This window comes from Perissodus microlepis, chromosome 9 (assembly GCF_051167445.1).
Source record: "Perissodus microlepis isolate ML-2025 ecotype Zambia chromosome 9, ASM5116744v1, whole genome shotgun sequence".
Taxonomy (NCBI): Eukaryota; Metazoa; Chordata; class Actinopteri; order Cichliformes; family Cichlidae; genus Perissodus; species Perissodus microlepis.
The window spans coordinates 14,987,196-15,005,920 of NC_140469.1; the positions used below are offsets into that span (position 1 = coordinate 14,987,196).

At 38.8% G+C, this 18,725-nt stretch overlaps 1 protein-coding gene across 3 annotated transcripts; it reads right to left on the reverse strand.

The window, feature by feature from the left end:
• Positions 1-4,185: 4,185 nt before the first annotated feature.
• Positions 4,186-14,746, reverse strand: fbxo15 (F-box protein 15). Of its 3 annotated transcripts, none has more exons than XM_084939179.1 (9): positions 14,392-14,746; positions 12,612-12,716; positions 11,029-11,244; positions 9,414-9,611; positions 9,199-9,328; positions 8,993-9,075; positions 7,872-8,017; positions 6,797-6,921; positions 4,186-6,708 (listed from the first exon to the last, which is right to left on the reverse strand). In XM_084939179.1, exons 1-9 carry the CDS (start codon positions 14,487-14,489, stop codon positions 6,442-6,444), a joined length of 1,368 nt encoding a protein of 455 aa, XP_084795305.1. In that variant the 5' UTR covers positions 14,490-14,746; the 3' UTR covers positions 4,186-6,441. The 3 variants fall into 3 exon arrangements, with proteins under 3 accessions (XP_084795305.1, XP_084795304.1, XP_084795306.1); XM_084939178.1 differs by having other exon boundaries at positions 11,017-11,244; XM_084939180.1 differs by lacking the exon at positions 12,612-12,716 and having other exon boundaries at positions 11,017-11,244.
• Between the last annotated feature and the right edge of the window lie 3,979 nt (positions 14,747-18,725).

The following is an 18,725-nucleotide window of genomic DNA, read 5'->3' on the forward strand; positions in this document are numbered from 1 at the left end:
TATTACTGGATTTTTCCAGTGCCTGTTGCAGAATTCCTGGTTTTAACTAACTTGATCATCAAGCAGAGCTACAGCAGCAGTGACCCTCTGTAACCGTAAGCCATATCTGTTTAATTTTTCAGTGGAGCCAGAGCGGGCAATGAAGAACTCAATGTGGCGGCTCACAGTCACAAGTCAGACACAACAAGCAATGAGTGGAGGTCCCAGGAGAATCCCCCAGATTCAAAAGTCTAAGCAAAATGCTACTATGACACAGATACAACGAACCACTAGGTTTTCAATAATTCATGGTGTTGTAGGGAGAGAACACTGAGGAGAAAAGCAGCACATGGTTGGATGTAATTGACCAAAAATACATAGACTATAAGCCACAACACTAGTTGTCTATTGTTTCAGCTGCAGATATTCACCACGAAAACCTCTGTTGCCTAGCTCACAAATAATGTAGGAGTCTCTCTTTGTGTGTCTTGAAATGCTGCCTCGCTGCGTTTTTATCTCACTCTCTCTTGCTTTTCCCCTTAATAGTGGATCAGATCAATACAGTTTGCCTCTGGCCCAGACCTTTGCACTAAAACCAATTGTTCCTGGAACTCTGTACGAGCAGAGCCCGCATGACTTTTCCGCGAAGCGTGTCTGGCTTTTGCATCTGGCGAAATGTGCTGCATTTAACATTTGCTTCAGTTTAAAAGAAAACATGTTTATTTTGCTTAATGTCTTGTCATGGATATGGACGACTTCCGGACGACAAATACAGCCTGGCTATTTGGAAAACCCTTAATATCAAATACCTCTTATTCAGTAAAGGACTAGATGTTACAATCTCTGACAATGCATTGCTTTAATGCATCGTCTCATAAAGAACTTGATGAGAAGCATGTTAGCATACACAGCACAGTAAGACTGTAGCCAGAAGCTGGTTAGCTTGGTTACTCCACCAAAAACAGACTCACACACATAACTTCACTTAAAGCCTAGATTAAAGAAAAGAAATTAATAGTTTTGAATGAGTTTAAGTTTCTTCCTGTTTTTCCAATCTTTATGCTAAGCTAAGCTAGCCAGATTCTCCGTTTAGCTTGTTATTTACCTCCAGTCACGTAGCTCTCAGCAGTGATCTCTCTCGGCGTTCACATATACCCAGATTGTTTGCAAGGATTTGATCCTGAAAACGAGTGACCCTTTTTAACCCACATTCAGCAGTGAGATCACAAAGCAGCTTGAACTTACTGCCTACCAAACATCTGCTCTGAGACCAGACAGACACTGGATGTTACTGTGAGGGTAATGCAAACTAGTGAACCGTGTGAAATTGCAGAAAGTGCCTCTACAGTATACTGGATAATGTGCTGACTCATGCCATCTCTTTTTTCCTCTTTGGCACAAACACTGAGTAACCTGAGAGAGAGATAGTGATGAGTAATTTACTTTTGACACAAAGTACCATCAACAGAAATTCAGAAACGAGGTTCCCCAGAAGAACATTGCCTCAAACCTCCTCTCTCGCCTTCTGTTGCTCCATTGTCCAGTTCTGAGACTCGTGTGGCCGCTGTAGGCACTTTCAGTGATGGATGCTACAGTATCTGTTGTCAGTTTGCCCCTCAGCAAACTGTGATGCACTGTGTGTTCTGACACCTGCACTATAAGGACAAAAGTATCTTAATTTTTGAATTCAAGGGCTTTTAGTCCCCACTTCTCACAAGTGGATAAAATCAAGCACCTAGTCACGCAGCTTGCCTTTGCAAATATTCATGAAAGACTGCATCATTCTAAAGAACTTGTGAATTTAACTCTGGTGCTGTAATAAGATGTTTGAAAAAACGTCTCATCTTCTTCATAATCCAAGTGGTATTATTGCAGAGTGGAAGTTGGTGAGCTCCCAGTTTGGATTTGGGAGACAGACACCCTCTCTCATTTTAAGATTAGGCTTAAAACTTTCCTTTTTGATAAAGTGAATAGATAGGGCTGAATCAGGTGAGCCTGGATTGACCCTGGCTATAGGCTGCTCCTTACTCACTATGTGTTTATACACCGCTCTGCAATTAATCATTAGCTATTATTAACCATTTTTTGCGTGAATTATGACAACCTCAATCATTCTTTTCTTAAGTATTTTTCATCTTTAGGCATAAAAAAAGATTTTTGAACATCATTTTTTTAAACTTACTTTTCAAAGAGTTTTTTACATGTCCACTTAGGTGGACAACACTGGCTGACCAGTGGGTGGCATGGTATTTAGTGACACATCAGTGTCCAATGTAGTGGTTTATGTTCAAGTATACCATCAACACTGACAAAAATACAAGAAAACAGCCTTTGAATAGCTGTCCACTGTAGTGACCACTATGCGTGAAAGGGTTAATCTCTGGCTTACTTCCACAGTATGTCTTTGGTCTGGAGAGTTCTTCCTGTTAAAAGGGAGTTTTTCATATCCACTTTTGCCAAGTGCTTGCTCAAAAGGGGTCATCTGATTGTTGAGATTTTCTCTCTATTATGTAGGATCTTTACCTTACAATATAAAGCACCTAGAGGCGACTGTTATTCTGATATAAATAATATTGAATCTGCTCTTTCTAACAGTCCATGTTTTGACCGTCACCTACGAACAGCTGCAGAATTAAGGCACTTTGAAATCGGGTGATTTGCCTTCTCAGCTTGGGCACCTAACTCACTCACTGGAGTCAACATTACACTTCAGTTAACATCACTGATGCAAACTGTGCTGCGTTTAACTAGTAGCATAAAATGACATATGTGTCACCATTTAAATCTTTTCATGATATCCAGATCTTTGTCCCAACAAGGATAAAAACGACGGCAGATGTAATGACGGTAAACGAGTAGTAAAGGAGTGATTACACTGATCCATCAGCAATATAAATGCAGGGCCATCTGTTATTTTGTGGCCACGATAAAATACCTTTTGCTGCTTCTAATGTGAAATCTTTGGCACAGACATTTTGGACTGTTGTTGCTGATGTTGGGCTGATGATTATAAGCATTATTAACTGTCTTGGCTTCACATGCTCATGCAGCAAGGTACTAATTTTGTGAAGCTAGGCTCTCGTGGAAGACTATGATTACCTCCCAGACCTTAAGAAGGCATAACACGAGTGCTAATAATCAAAGAGAGCAGTGTCAGTAGAGCAGAGTGTCATTATAAATGAAAAAAAAAAAAACATACAAAAGAAATCTCCCTCCTAGTCCTTTTCATTAGTTGACAGTTTATTCTCCAGTGAGAGGACTAAATAAGGACTGTGTCATTGGCTGCCGAGGCTAAATAGTTTGTGGGCCCAGCTGGTCAGTCACAAGGGAGAGAATTAAAGGCTAAAAATGGAAGCAATTTTCTTGCAAGATTAGCCTGCGAGGAAACTGAGAAAGATGAGTTTAATGAAGCTTTATGTCACAAAATTTACCCATTCAGTTATTTGGTGGTGGATTTCATCTTAATTTTAATTTGGTATTAAAGTCTTACGTTGTGATTAACATACAGCATTGCAATTACTTTGCAACACAGCAGAAAAAGAAATCAGGAGGAAGAGTTGGAAGCATAATAAACTTCCTGCACTCTGCATAAACAATTCAGAGCGAAGAGATTTTTTATTGTGCTGATAAAAAGATTTCTATAAGTCAGTTATGTAAAAGTTTCTCTGGAACTGTATTTGTAAAATGAAAACCGTGCCCTCAATAGAGGCTTTCATTGTTTACTAAAGAGAGCCACCTACTGGAGAATAGCCTATATTGAACTGTATTCAAACACATGTAAATTGCATAGTTTTGGGCTTTAATTTGGTGTTTTTTGAGTCAGATTCCACATAGAAAAATAAGAACAAACACACACGGTTATACTTGCTGCAAAATGAAAGACAAAACATATTATCCTTTCATCTGTGGTCCTTGTCCCAAACATCTGTGGCCCTTGTTTAGCCATTACTCTGACACAAACCAGTGATTAACTGGCTTTATAGTCATGCCAGTTCCTTTCCCAACCCATAACATCCTTGGCTCCTGTTTTTTCCACTAAAATGGAAATGAAGGATTGGCACTTTGCAGTAGATGATGTAGTTGTATGAAGGTCAGTGTGATAGAAATGCGTTTTACGACGCTTGCAACCTGAAAACCATGCATGGAACACACCATCCGGTAAAACGTAATGGGCTATATCATGTGATATTTCAGGTTCTCAGGCTGTTCAAGTCAGCAGCATCCAGCGTGTGTCTATGTGGCTCTACATGTATTTGATCCCTGTGTTCTGTCTTTATACATAAAGTCCAGTACTGGATGCAAGTAAGCATCTAAATGAATGTGTAATAATAAGAAATATGACAACACAAAATAGCTATTCAGACGGTGCACTAGCTCCCCGAGCTTTTCTCTCAATTCAATTGTGAAGCTTGTGACAAAAACCAATTCATCACACATACCATTGCCTCTCTTTTCCCCTCTGGCTCATTTCCCCAAATAATTTAGGATCTACTGCCAAAGATGTTGGTGATGTGTTTGGAAAAATAAGCATCTTTTCAAGGTGATGATGACCCTCTCTGAGAAAAGGAAGGGAAGCCTCTGAAAATCCAATTATCCAAAGGCCTGCCTTTTTTTTTATTGCCATCAGCAATGCTGGCCCATCAGCAGCATAGCAACTGTTTCCAACAATTGCCCCCACACTAATTCTATCGCTGTAGCCAGACTTGCCCAGGGTGTGGACATTAAGCTCAATTTTCATCTAAATGTGATTGCATAACGTCTGACAATGCAGTTGAGAAAATTGGGTGTTAAGGTATAAATGGGATGATAAAAGGAAGCAAAACTTGATTTGAGAAACGAAAAATGGGAAAACTTTTATTTTATTCATGCATGTAAAGCAAATGTTTTCACTTCCATTTAGTAAAATCTCAGACTGTTAACTAAAGAGTGGGTGCATTCAAATGTTGACATCACTACAGTAATTAACGACTATGAATAATTAATGACAATGTTAGTAATTTAGATACTTTAAGCAATAAGGGACCAGCAAAATGATGAAGGCAAAGAATAGACAAATACAGGACTACAGGCTATGAAACCATCACTGGTGGATGTACATTTGACAGAACTTACTCCTTATAGGACATATAACATAGATTATATACTATAACTTACTCCAATCACTATTCCTCCAACGCAAACATAGAGCAATTTATTTAAACATATCCAAGTATACATGGAAATACAGTATATAAGGCAAAAACAGAACTTTTGAAGGGCAATATTTGCATGACCATCTTTATTCTTTAACACAGCCTGACATCCCTTTGGCAGTTTCTTTAAGTAGTCTACAACAATAGTTCTGCAGGGTTCTGGAGGACAGTGGCTCTGGGGTTATTGTCATGTTAAAAATTGAAGCCATTGCCAATCAGATGGTGCTGCATGGTGAATCCAAACCTGACAGCGTTATTCTGTGGTCATAATACCATAAATTTTAACAAGATCTCCAATACCACTGGCAGAAATGCAACCCCAAACCATGACAGAGCCTCCGCCGTGTTTTATAGATGACTGTCGACACTGTCATACCTCTCTCCTGACATCCTCTATACATATTGATGATCATTTGAATCAGAAATTTTGATTCACCACTCCATAAACTCTTGCTACTGATTTTCAGTGACGTTTTTGTGTACTTTGGCATCGATCACTATTTTCTCCCTGTTTGAATACCTTATTGAAAGCCACCCTTCAACTGAGACCACTTCTGATAAGGTTTCTGTGAACAATAAATGGATCAACTGAGGAGCCAGATGCATCTTTCGGGTCCTTTGTCAGGTCTTTGCTGGATTTTTGTCTGGTTTCCTTAGGTTTTTAAAGGATGTGCTGTATGTAGTTTCAAATACAACTTGTTGGTACAAAAATACTATTTTACATACATCAAACTGTGTTACTGTTGGTATTTTTCATAGATTCAAGTAAAGAAATGAAAACAAATGATGTGTTTTTGTGACAGGCTGCCTGGAGATACAATTTAAAATATATTTTGTTCTTTTGTTGTATTTTATGTGTAGACACAACACTCATTCACGCCTCGAGTTGTCTTTTTATGCTCGAATGATTCACAGGTCAGTGTTAAGTGCTCAACAACAAAAGAGAAGAAGCATTCCCCTGAAAATGGTACATTTCAAGGACTTTACTATTTTGTCAAAGGCAAAGTGACAAGAACAGGGGAAGGATTAAGCTTAACGAGTCCAAAGAAAAGAAATAACTCAGAAATTAAGTAGAGAGTAAAGAAGTTTTTTTTTTTAAGAAATCAGATCCATTCAAACTAAATTCATTCATTACACACTTGAAGGCATAATAATAATAAAACGAGCAGCTACAACATTTACTGAATGAATGAACAACCTGTTATGGTGGTCTTATGGAGCAACCAAATATTAAATATGAAACCAGTTTTCTGTGGGAAATCCAGAACAATCAGTAATCTCTACTGAAATACTTGTTTACATAGCAAACACTCACATAGACAACTAAACTGATGAGAATAAACTGCTTCTGTTCATTCATCCACACAAGCCTCATCTTCACCTGGATGTCAGAATCCTGATAGTGCATCAGGTAGTGCTCACCGTCATAGTCGTAGCACACAGGCGTCCTTTCCAGCTCCGCTGAAACGGGCGAGGTGACACACTTGAAGGGCTTCCTAAATTCATCTAGCAGAGTCAGACTCATAATGCAGCAATTCTACAAGAAGTTGAAAAGTAAATAAGTGCCAGTGTGTATATTTTCTGCCTGCCACACCACTGCTGGGAATTTTATGCTCGTGTAGTACCTCCACTGTGCCCTGCAGGGCCTCACAACGCCAGGGCAGGGTGATGTCGCCAGACAGAGATGTGTGCTGGGACAGGTTTGTGCTGCTAATGACTGTTAGCTGGATCAGCCCATCAGAGATCTGAGCTAGACAGAGAAAACACCACGTGTAGACATTTAGACCCAATTTAAGACAGCTAAGCAGTTTAAGTCTACAAGCGCTGTAACCATCAAACACAAATAAACACAAATTTTTTAGTGAATTTAGCTAAATTTTAACAAATTCAGAGGCTGTATCATATCAGTAGATTATTATATATAGCAGTTCTTACACCTAAAGAATGAAAGTTAGACTATGTGGATTTATGCTTTAAAATATTGAATCAAGACTTGAGTAAAGAAAGTGTTTTTGTGTCACTTTTTTCTACAATGATCAACATTTTCTCTGCATTTTTGTTTTGTTGAATAGAATTACTCTTAATGTATAACAATAATGGAAATCCTTAGAGTGATGCAAAGTAGCCTCTAAACTGATTGTATTGTCTGGTGTATGACTAGCTGTTAATAAAAAGTAAGTACTAAGCTGAAATATTCCAAACAGCACTTCAGAAGTCTACCTCTTTTTTTATGACAAGAGTATAGATCGCAGGCTCACAAAATGTATTCAGTATTCTGAAATACCTTTCTGTATAACCTCCCTTTTATTCCACATATCCAAGTTTCCTGCCATATAGCTGAGGTTCAATTAGTTTGAAAAAGCAAGCCTGTAAGTGTTTGTCACACATGTGAAACAAACTATGGAGGCACATACAAATAGTGTTGTACATGCCTAAATACAAATCGACTGGTCTTAGGAAATAAATACAGTCATAAATTTGCAGAAAAAATGGGAGGAAAAAAATCACAGCAAATGAATTCTTGATATTTAGCACTCTGTTTTGTATCCCTCTTAAAGTTACTATACATGTAAAACATAGCAATACTGTGTTTTTTTTTATATTACCCACACAGTACAGAAGATTATTCATATTTCCTTGGCATAACTCACAGTGTTACTTAATGAATGTGGGTACAAAATGTGGGTATGAATGGATTACTTCTGCGGCAGAAGAGCTGGGAAAAGCTTCCGGACATGAGCTCGCATACAGTGTTGTGGAGAACAATGTGTAGCTGGTAACCATGGAGACCGTATTCAGGGTCTATATCACAGAAAGGGGGTTGGACCACCGGCTCCACATAAGAACTGAAAGGGGGAAAAGGAAAAGAGTTGATAAAACCAGAAAGTGTAAACTCTGTCTAGTGGGGGGGGGATATCAAGACAAAAGCATTTTCCTAAATTAAGGCAAACATTTATTAATTTTGTGGAACATAATAAAGAAAAGTGCTGTACTCCCACAGGAAACCAGGAGAGGGTGCTATATCCTCACTATGCTGAAGTACGGTATCATTAACACTGTGTGGTCCTGAAAATGTTTTTGTTTTCACGTGGATGGAAAGTAAATTACTGTTGGGTAATAACTCATAAGCCTCTGGAGCACCTGCGAGTCTGAGTGTAGACAAGAGCTGTGAGCACTTCCACCACACATACTGACATACTGACAATGACTTGAACTACAAATTTCTAATCTGAATTCATCACCCCATAAAACCTGTTTCCACTGATTTTCACTCCAGTTCTTGTGTAATTCTCATACTTCAGCATTTTCTCCCTCTTTCCCTTTGTTAAGAATTGCTTCTTGACAGCCAGCCTCCCACTGAGACCATTCCTTGTGTCATGTCTTTGCTGAATGTTTTCCTATTTCTTAAGCACATGACTTTCAGGTACTGTTCATCTGCTGTCATGATTTTAGGTCTAACACTTCTTCTTCTTTTGTCCTTGTTGAGAATTTTCATCTAATAGCTCAATTAGCCCAATTTAAAATTGGTTCTTTGCTAAGCTGTCTGTTATGTGGAGAAATCACACTGAATCGTCCCCTGAGTTGTGGGCCCTTTCTGTGCTCGAATGATTCGGTCAGTGTTAAATGGCTTAACAAACAAATAAAGAAAAACAGTTTTCTGAAATTGGACTGCAAATAATTCCAAAGAAAAACTATTTCAGAAACTCAAATCCCACTGTACAGTGCATCACTGCAGGAGCAATACTGTCAGTCTATACATTTGAGACGCAGCACACCTTGTATGGATTTTCATAAGAGGGGCTGGTAATAGTCCAACCTACCAAACAGAAGATCCCTGAATGCTTCTTTCCACCAGCTTGTGGAAGTGGAGGGTGAACATGATAAAGGCAACTGAGCACTGGTCCTAGAAAAAAAAGATGCTTAAAGATGTCACTTCTCCCTGTGATAAATACTGTGTATCTTGTTCTGCTAGTCTAAGCCAGTCAATAATAATCAAAACATGGCATGAATGCCTGAATGTAATTACCCTCCAGACACCGATGATGATGCCAGGCTGTAGCAACTTAAGCTGCACCAATCTGTCCTGGCCAATGACTTGCATGCTCTTAGTTAGAGTCTGCATGTCTAACTTCTCCATGAGGGACCTACAAACAGGTCTGACAGAGGAAGCAAAGACAGCAGTTGGTTTTACTGAGACAAGAGGCGAAACAAAGGGTGTAGATGAATGTCAGCTGCCTTTACCTCTTTGGGCTGACGCAGGCTAGCCTCCTGACACCGTACAGCTGAAGGGTGGAAATCTGCTGGTAGTCGGGCAAACGGTCTCCTCCGCTCCAGCACAGTGTCACTGAAGTCTCAGTGAACTGGGACCGGCTCTGCTCCAAAGTGCTCTCACGCCCTGACTTATCCATGACTGTCAGTTCCCAGGTGACATTCAAGTTTCTAGAGTTAGAAAACAGAATGTAGAATTGTAGGAACAGGACTTTTTGCAGTTTTGCAATAAAAGCAAGAGAGAGAGAAGAAGAGAGCAGGTGAGAGTGAAGCTAAGCATGGCAGAAGTTAACAGGTTCTTTAATACCAAATACCACATAAATAGTCCAAATGAATCATTGAAAAAAAATATAATCCATCCATTTGTCTTCTAATTTATTACAGTGAAAATAACCGGGCAGTGTTTGGCAGCGTTGCTCTTTAAATCAGAAAAATTACAAGTTTATTAGCTGTTACATCTCATTTGTCAGCAGAGGGAAGTAGTAGGACTCCATTTAAAGCTGTTCTTGCTAATGAAATGATATGCAACGAATGAAATTAAAACTGCAGCTGTTGTGACGAATCTCTTGATCCAGTTCTGTATAAACTGTGATTCAGGGCTGCCCCTACTGTGATGCAGCCGGCGCCTTGCTGAGACACCATCCAATATCAATTAGGTGGGGGAACAAAGCTAAAAACTGGAGCAGCCCAGGGGGCTCCAGCAGCTGACCCCAGGGATTTCACTCTGCACTGCCTGTATGCTTGACGTCTTGTGAAATGATTATTACCAAGGTAAATCGCATGCTCCTCATGGTCTCTAACAGACAAAAAAAAGCCCTATAGGGAGTTGTCTGAGTCGGTGGGAGGAAGGCTGAGGTGTGCGTGCATGCATATGTGTTCTGTGGATGAGGGGTTGGGGGGCTAAGTAATTTATTTCAACAATTCAGACAGCCCCTGCAAGGAACACAATTATTTCTACTTCCCCTCTGTACCACAGCGACTGCCACAGAACTCAATATTGAGTGCAGCACAGCCTCTAATCAGAGGTTATAAAAACACAGCAGAATCTGCGGTGGAGGTGGCGAGGGAGCTCTCCCCTGCGTGCTGGCATCCCTCTGAGCAGACATCACGTTCAGAAAGAGACCTCCTTCCTCACCTTTAATAAGAAAGTGTCATTAAGTGTGACATCAAAAACAAACCATACTTTTTGTTTTTGATTACCAGCAGCTTGAACTATCCTCTTGTTGTGTTCTCCCCTCACCTCTCCAACCTTGAACTTTCTCAACAGCGAGGGTAGATCTCCAAAGTTTTGCTATTTGCTAACAGCAAACAATGAACAAAGGCTTCATACAGCTGCTTCCAAACAAATACCAAATCCCCGTTAGAGCACAGACACAGCACGGATCAACACACCTCCTTTCAACTAAAAGGATATAAAATTCACTATAAAAGTAGTTAACATGAGCATTTAGAGAAAGAATAATGACATATTTTTCTTTCTAAATGTGTTTGAGTAGGTGATACATAAAGTAAATGGAAAACCTAATTCCTTTGAACTAAACTTGGGTTTTCTCTCTTTATCTGTCTCACACTTCACCTGAGGACCCACTCTGTTTGGCTGGGTAGCCCTGTGTGAATACTGATGAGTCCAAGCCGCCTCGTCCACTTGATCATGTCACATTCGGCTACAGTCTTGAAGTACAGCCTCTTATAGTAACCTTCGGGTGGATCCTGCACCTCCATCGTGGCCATCCTCAACAGAGATTTGTCCATGCACTTTTTATTCTTGCTGAAATCCGCAATGTAAAGCTTTCTCCACAGAGCACTGCAACGACAGCATCAGGAGAGTGACCGACTCGGTCAGAAAGGTTACAAACCAGTACAGTATGTCTAGTGTGATCATTTCTTACAGGGTGGCCATTCTACGATAACCAAGAAAAAAGTTTTATTCATCAGAATGATAATATCAAAACATCAGCAGTGAAATTTCATGTTTTAACAAGTTTAATAGTGAATTCTTCCATTATAGGAATAATCTTTTCTACTAAGGAGGAAACTATTTAACCCTGTGATGCCTGAAGCATGAAATTATTCCAGAAAGTTCTGATATTTTGGAAAACACGACTGTTTATTGAACCTTTTGAAAAAAAATTTAAAGAAAGAAATTAATGTCAATTTGCATATAGTATAAGCTTCAGTTTGTATCATTTTTGCCACACTTTGTGCAAAAAAGAATTACACTGATGACCTGGAGCTCTCAAATACTCATGTATTAAATATGACACACTTGGCATTACAGACAACACTGATCACCGAGTTCTTGGTATTCTTTGGTAGTTACTGGAGGACATTTGGGTTCTGATTGTGGTTCTGACCAACAACAAAAAAAATCAATGTGTCAAGACTGTTGAATTGACCATAGGCTGCAATCTGGCTGGCTTTTTTACATTTCAGAATATGTCCTAAATGATATATAAATACATATTTTGATTTGTAGGACATGTTTTTCACTAACGTGAAATGTTTTAATGAACTAGACCTTTAATAAAACAAGTTTGTGCCTCCACAGAGTGTCATGATCCTTGCCAAATCATGCAATCACAAATTCACATTTTTGAAATGTAAACTTTGCCTCCAAAAGGTGGAAAGCTAGATGCTTCAGTACATAAGCTCAGTGAGCATCTCTAGATATGTGGCTTGAATTTCAGGCCAGATATCCAGAGATATGTGGCAGGATTTGCTAATGAAATGTTCTGCATTAAGAAAAGTGCTGTCTAACACAGGTAAACACAGTAAATGTATAAAAAATTGCAATATAAAATTGGAGTAGAAGACCAGTGGAGCATAGCAGGTAATTTTTTCTAAATATCTAAAAAGAAACATGAACATGAATATCAATGCACCACATATTGGTGCTGCAGCTGAAGTTTTTATGTTTAAGTAGTTGAGGAACTTGGGACCTCAAGCCATTAGACCTTGAAAGTTTCCTCTTTCAAGGTCTAATGGCTTTTTCTCAGAAAAACAGAAGAAGAATTGGGGCAAAAACCACAGAGCTCCCGTGCCTTGGACTCCTACTAACTTAAAGGTTCTGCTGTAAGATTTGGAGGCATACTGTCCCTTTGCTATTGGATTAATTAACATAATCATGTATTTAATAAACTGTGGAAGATGCACTGTCAAGATGGTACTTACTTGCTGTTGGCAAGCTGATAGAAGAGCTTATTGATGTGGTTTATGCAGCAAAGTGTGGAAGCATCCAGGTATGACAAAATCTTAATCAGGATCTCAGATGGCAGTCTATGGAAAAGGTAATTAGACATGACTACAAGGATGTGACAGTGTGCCTTCAAGCCTCCTACTGTTCAGATTTCAGTCTATGAGATAAATGTGTTCTGAAAACACTGCTTGGAAATCGTGTCATACACTTCTGGCAATAAAGTGAAACTACTTATCTCTATGTTCTGTTCTAGTAGATGTGGTGAAAAAACACACAAATATGTAAATATGTAAAGAACTCAGCTGAGATTTTTAGATCTAAAGGTCTAATGAAAGCCATCCAACCATCCATCCATCTATCCATCCATGCCTGCTAATTACAAATACTGCTAGGTTTGTTGGCTCACAGCTGTCCTGGTTAATGATGCCATTGCTGTCCAATTAAATCACTTGAGTGAGCAATAAATTCATCTTCCTATCACCTGCCCGCTCAGTCACTGTCATTTCACTACATATCAACAACCAGATTAAATTACTTCAAGAATAAATTAATTAAGAAACCAGATTGGGCGTTGTTTTAACAAGGCGAATGATTTCATACGACAGCTTTAAAGTTCAGATTATCCAAACAGCCATCCTCTCACTGACTAAATTCTTGCAGCTGTAATAATAGTTAGCAATAATAGATGTAACATGTGATATTAGAGCTCAAAAGTTCAGCTTAAGTCTACAGCCATGGCAGTACAGAGCGGTGCTTTGAGCTGCAAACTACTGTTACCTACATGCTTACTTCATGCTTGCATCATCTCGTGATGACAGTGCTTACATGCTCATATTTTGTCATATGTTAGTATTTCTGTATTGACTGATTCATGCTAAATACAAATACACTGAGGCTAAAGGGAATGAAAATGTATTTTTCAGTTATTTAGTTAGAAATTAGAAGAAGCAACAAAGGAGACATGAGCATTTCTGCACCTCCCTTTTCTTCTTTGCATGGTAGAGTTTTAACTTGAAAGTGTGGTGATGATTTTCAGTGATGTGGTGCTTTCAAGGCCAGTCTCCAATATCCGATACAAATAGTTTAACACAAATGATTTAAATAATTTAATTGTTTGTTTTTTCTTAAAATGTTACAATCAGATTTAAGATGTGCATATAGTAAAAAATAATAATAATAATAAAGGGATCTGAAAAATATAATGTCTTTAGACCAACTGAATTTGGTCACAACCGTGATTGGTATTTTTTTTTTTAATTTATTTTATTTTTCTGTAAATTTGAATCAGTGAAAAGATTATGAAAATAAATCCGGGCTGCACTCCAAACCTCTAAGACTCTAACCATTGTTTAAAAAGGAAAGTCTGAGTGAGACAATTATTTCTGCTCGTTGAGGCGTTCAGACTAAAACAAATATTAAAAACAACGCTGTTGCTAAATATGAACGATTAGCTGTTTTAACAGAATCATTTTGGTAGCAGAGGCAGCAACAGTCTACTGACTGACCTGTTTTTCTGTGTTGTAACAGCCTACATTTAATGGGAAAGAATCCAACTGCTTAATTCATGTAGTAAAGTGTTTTCCACCTGAATTGATTTACGCTGTGCTGTTATTGTATTTGTTGCTACAAATCCTTTTACTTTGAAGTCTATAAACAGCAGATCCACTGTTTGAGCGCTGAATGCCACAAAGATTAAGAAGAAGAAGAAGAAATGGCATGTACCGTGTATAGTCTGTGCATGCACTGACAGATTACCTTTCCATAAAGCTCTGAGTGGACGCTGGGGATGCTTTGTCAGCTCTTTTGGACGTCCTTAATGCTCGTCCGGGAACGAGTGCTTTCGAAGCCGCCATTTGTTCCGCTGGTCTTGACAACTTTGTGACAGTTACAAGATAATTTATATTTGCAAGGTTTTAAGGTCGTGAAACTTTAAAAGAGCGTTTATTTGACAGCTTTTTTACTTAAAGACCGTGAAGATAACATCCGGGATCCAAAATGAACAGCTGGCACTGTGTTAAATCCATGAGTAAGCTACATTAAATGACTTAATTCTCCTTGTTTGCTAACGATATTCCGTGAAAGCGTCCGGTCACCTTGGTGACATCGGGTCCTTCAACGTCTTCCGGTGGGAAGAAGCACAAATGCCTTCAAAATAAAAGCACAATATATATCTATATAGATAGATAGATAGATAGATAGATAGATAGATAGATAGATAGATAGATAGATATCTGTAGCCATGACAGCTGTTCCTTCTTTCCTATAGCAGCTGGATAGCTGCTACAACATTTGTTTTAGGTCAATTAGGTTTAAGTCAATTAAACCTGGTCTGGTCATTTAAGTAGCAGAGGGGTTTTATAATCAGTTTTAACTGCTTAGCATTGATTACATTAACAGCAGATCCACTAGAGGGGCAACAATGAGACAACAAAACAAAACAGGATTAGTTTAACAGATGGAGGCCAATGAAATTTTCACCCTCTTCATCCTTTTCTGACCATTTTTTTTTTTTTTTTACCAGTTTTACATTTAGATAGTGTCGGTGTCCCTAATGGTACCTGGACCCTAAAGAAGTTGCACACATAGTCCTACTCCACCAAGATGGCACATCAACATGTTGGTTTGTTGTGTCTCCCAGCACAGTCTCAAGAGCATGGAGGAGATTATACTAGATAGACAGTCTAGGAGAGCTGTAGATCCTTGGAAGGTCCTTAGCCCATCAGCAGGGCCACAAGCTGTAAAAAGAATGCTATACTGCCTCTAACATCATTCAGCATGGCTAGTTTGGTGCTTGTCTGGGGAGGCTTATCCATGGAAGGACACACAAAACTCTACCGGCTAGGCAACAACACAGCAATGCCCCCCTTGATATATGAAGGCAGCTCCTGGAGCGTGAAGGAATTGAGAGCATTGACTGGCCACAACGCTCCCCTGACCTAAATCCACTAGAATATCTCTGCTTTGGTCCAGCTACAAGCAGGTGGGGGTCATGCAAACTACTGAGTATAATTGTGATTTGCTGCAATGACATTTCACCAAAATGAATTAGCCTGCTGCATCATTTTGTTTTTCACTTTGATTTTTGGAGTGTCTTTGAATTTAGCTGTATTCAGGTTAATAAAGGAAATCAAGGCATTTAGCAGCATCAATCATCAGAATTTGGACTCATGACTGTAAAAAAACGTGGACAAGTAAAGCTTTCTGACATCTGGCTTCTTGCATTTTTGAAGCCAGAATCTGCACAGTGGCGATTAAAGATAGAGTCACTGTACAAAATTCCTGCCCATGCACAAACTGTCCATAACCACCAACATGATTCCAGCAGCCCAGCTACTCCAGTTAGGCTAGTTACATCCCTTCTGTTGATTTTACTAAATAACTGTCAAAAAAACAAACAAAGAAAACTGCTGCTACTATCAGCTTATTAATTTAAGGTAAATACAACCATGTTGACATATTCAAATAGGCACACATCTTAACATACTATAGTACAACATCAAATAATATTATGTAACTCTCACTGTTAATGTGTTAGCTAGGTTAACAGTTAGCACCCACAATGTGTTAGAGAGTTGTTAGCGAGTTTACAGTTTTACACAAGTTTGGCTCTCATTTTCAACATGTTTGAATCGATAATTAGTCACCCTTTAGTTTTTGTTAGCCTCACAGACCAAGAAATGCTATCAGCTGTACACACTCCACAGAGGCCCATTGTAGATGAACATTTAAACAGTTTTACAACCATTACACATGTACAAAGAACTCTGCAGCCTGTAAACACTGAAATATAATAGAGAACTTTAAAATGTTATACGTAAAACATCAGGAGAAGGTTTCATGTAAATGTAATTTGTTCTTCTCATTTAAAGCATGACCCAAAATCTACATTATTATCAGTGACTACATTTACAGTGGGCAAAAATGTGTGAGGAGGAGACCATCAGGGCCAAGCTGGGTCTGGATTTCTGGATCCAGTGGTTTTTAGAAATCTCCTCCTCTTCTTTCATCACAGCTGTCCTGTCCCAGATGTGCTGTTGATCCACTGAGGTGTCTTTTTAGAAACATCAGGAGGACTGAAGCTTAACTCAGTAATAAAGGAGGACATTTAATCTTCACCAGCAATCTTCAACCCACTGTGCAAAATATATGGATATATTGTTAACAGTGTTTTGATCAGCTACCCTGGGCGTCTTCTATTAATGCTTCATTTTATGTTTCTCAAAGGATGCGGGCTACAGAGCATACAGTCATTTAGTCTTTCATATAACTCTAATAATAATTCAGTATGCTTTTTAACCTGAATATTTGAAATAAAAACTCTCACTTCCAAATCTAGACCTATAAAGAGCTGGTGAAAGTCAGAAATGTAGACATAAATTTTAGTTTCAGCTCATAAGTATTAAGCTTTGCCATTTTCTTTTGACATATTTCGCTGAGTAAAAGCAGCTGTAGTCACTTCATAAATGCAAAAACACCTCAGCCAGACAGCTGTGGTTAAACCCTGTTCACTTTAATTGTGTGTTAAACATCTGTGTTTTCAGTATTTAGGACACATTTCTGTGAATCACCATCAACAAACTGAGATATCAGGTAGAAACTAGAATTACAGGCAGTTTGTGAATGTGAAAATTTCCAATCTTCTTAGTAATTCATCTTTGGTTAATGCTGTCTTAATGTTATCAAAGTGCTCTTTTTTTCAAAGGCAGCAGTGTTATTGATTACTTAATTTATTGTACTGTTACTGTCCATTCAGATGTGGAAAGAAACAGAAACATGCTGCTGTTTGCAGATAGTTAATAATCAGCTCTAAACAGGAGCTGAAGAAGAGTCCAGCCTGTTACTCTTACAGTATATAATGAATGACTTTTCTCTGTTTCTCATATAAACCGTTTCAGTGCCTCATCTTTGGCAGCCTGCTGCATGAATTAACATCCTTCTGTTCGGTAAAGTCAGAGCAGCAGAACTAATGTCTGAACTACAGCGCTGACTTTTAATTAACATTCAAGCTCAACAGAGTGATTTCTTTAGTCGGGGTGAATTCATTCATGTGCACAGATTAGCCACCGAACACCGGCTTAGCTGACTCCTCGTCTTAGCTAGTTATAGCTAAGGATGCTAATTTACTAGTTAGCTTAAAATCACACATTTTACTCATAGAAAAAGTACAACAGTGCCTCTGATCACTTATGTTGGTTAGTTCAGTTTACTGCAGAATACAGCATGCCGTTAGCTTTAAACAGAGAGTCGTGGTTATGGGAAGTAAAGGTTGGATCTTCTCTCAGTCTTCTCCTGACGGGAGCTGTCAATCAAAGACATCACCGTGATATCACACCCTAATTTGACAGCTTTTTGCAATTATGAATGCAGAAAAGTACTATTAATATTAATCCATCATCCAATGCCATCTGGAAAGTGCCTGATTGTCAGCAGCTTCAACTTTCATCCTAAACACACTGGTAATGCAGTAAAAGCACACCTGGGTAGAAAAACACACAGGGGAACCTTATGAGTCATGGATTGACCTCCCCAGATTCGGGACCTCAACATTATTGAAGCGGTGTGGAATCAACTTGACACAGAACACAACAAAAGGCAGCCAACGTCCAAAGAAGAGCTTTGAGTGTCCTTCAAGAAGCCTGGAAAACTATTCCTGAAGACTACTTAAAGAAATGACAAGAAAGCTGCCTTGGTTCAGGCTGTGTTATAGAAAAAAGGTGGTCATAACAAATATTGAATAGCAAGCTGATTAGAATTGTACGAACTCTGTTTTTGATTTATATGCTATATTCCAATGTAGCTGGAAGGAACCCTTCCACACCGCAGGTATGAGACACAGTTCAGTGTTTGTGTGATCAAGAATAGTGTTAAGGTCTAACAATGTGCAACTGTGATCTGAGTCTTCTGTAACAGTTAATGGCTTCTAGCCAGAGTTCATGTTCAGGTTGTTTGAAAGCAGTTTAGGATTTATGCAATGTTTGGAAAACAAGAATTACAATAAATGTGCATTTTTGTCTTATAACACAGCTTACCCAACTAATCTACCCCAAAACACATTTTCCAACTTTCCAGTAACTGTTTCTCTCATTTAT

Bases quoted from the DNA above. Each gene is read 5' to 3' on its own strand.
- fbxo15 (XM_084939178.1), bottom strand. From the start codon at position 14,489: ATGGCGGCTTCGAAAGCACTCGTTCCCGGACGAGCATTAAGGACGTCC. The intron at 12,717-14,391 runs GTAATCTGTCAG...CCTTTTCCATAG, and splicing joins ACTCAGAGCTTTATGGAAAG to ACTGCCATCTGAGATCCTGA. The intron at 9,076-9,198 runs GTAATTACATTC...TTTTTTTTCTAG, and splicing joins TCATCATCGGTGTCTGGAGG to GACCAGTGCTCAGTTGCCTT.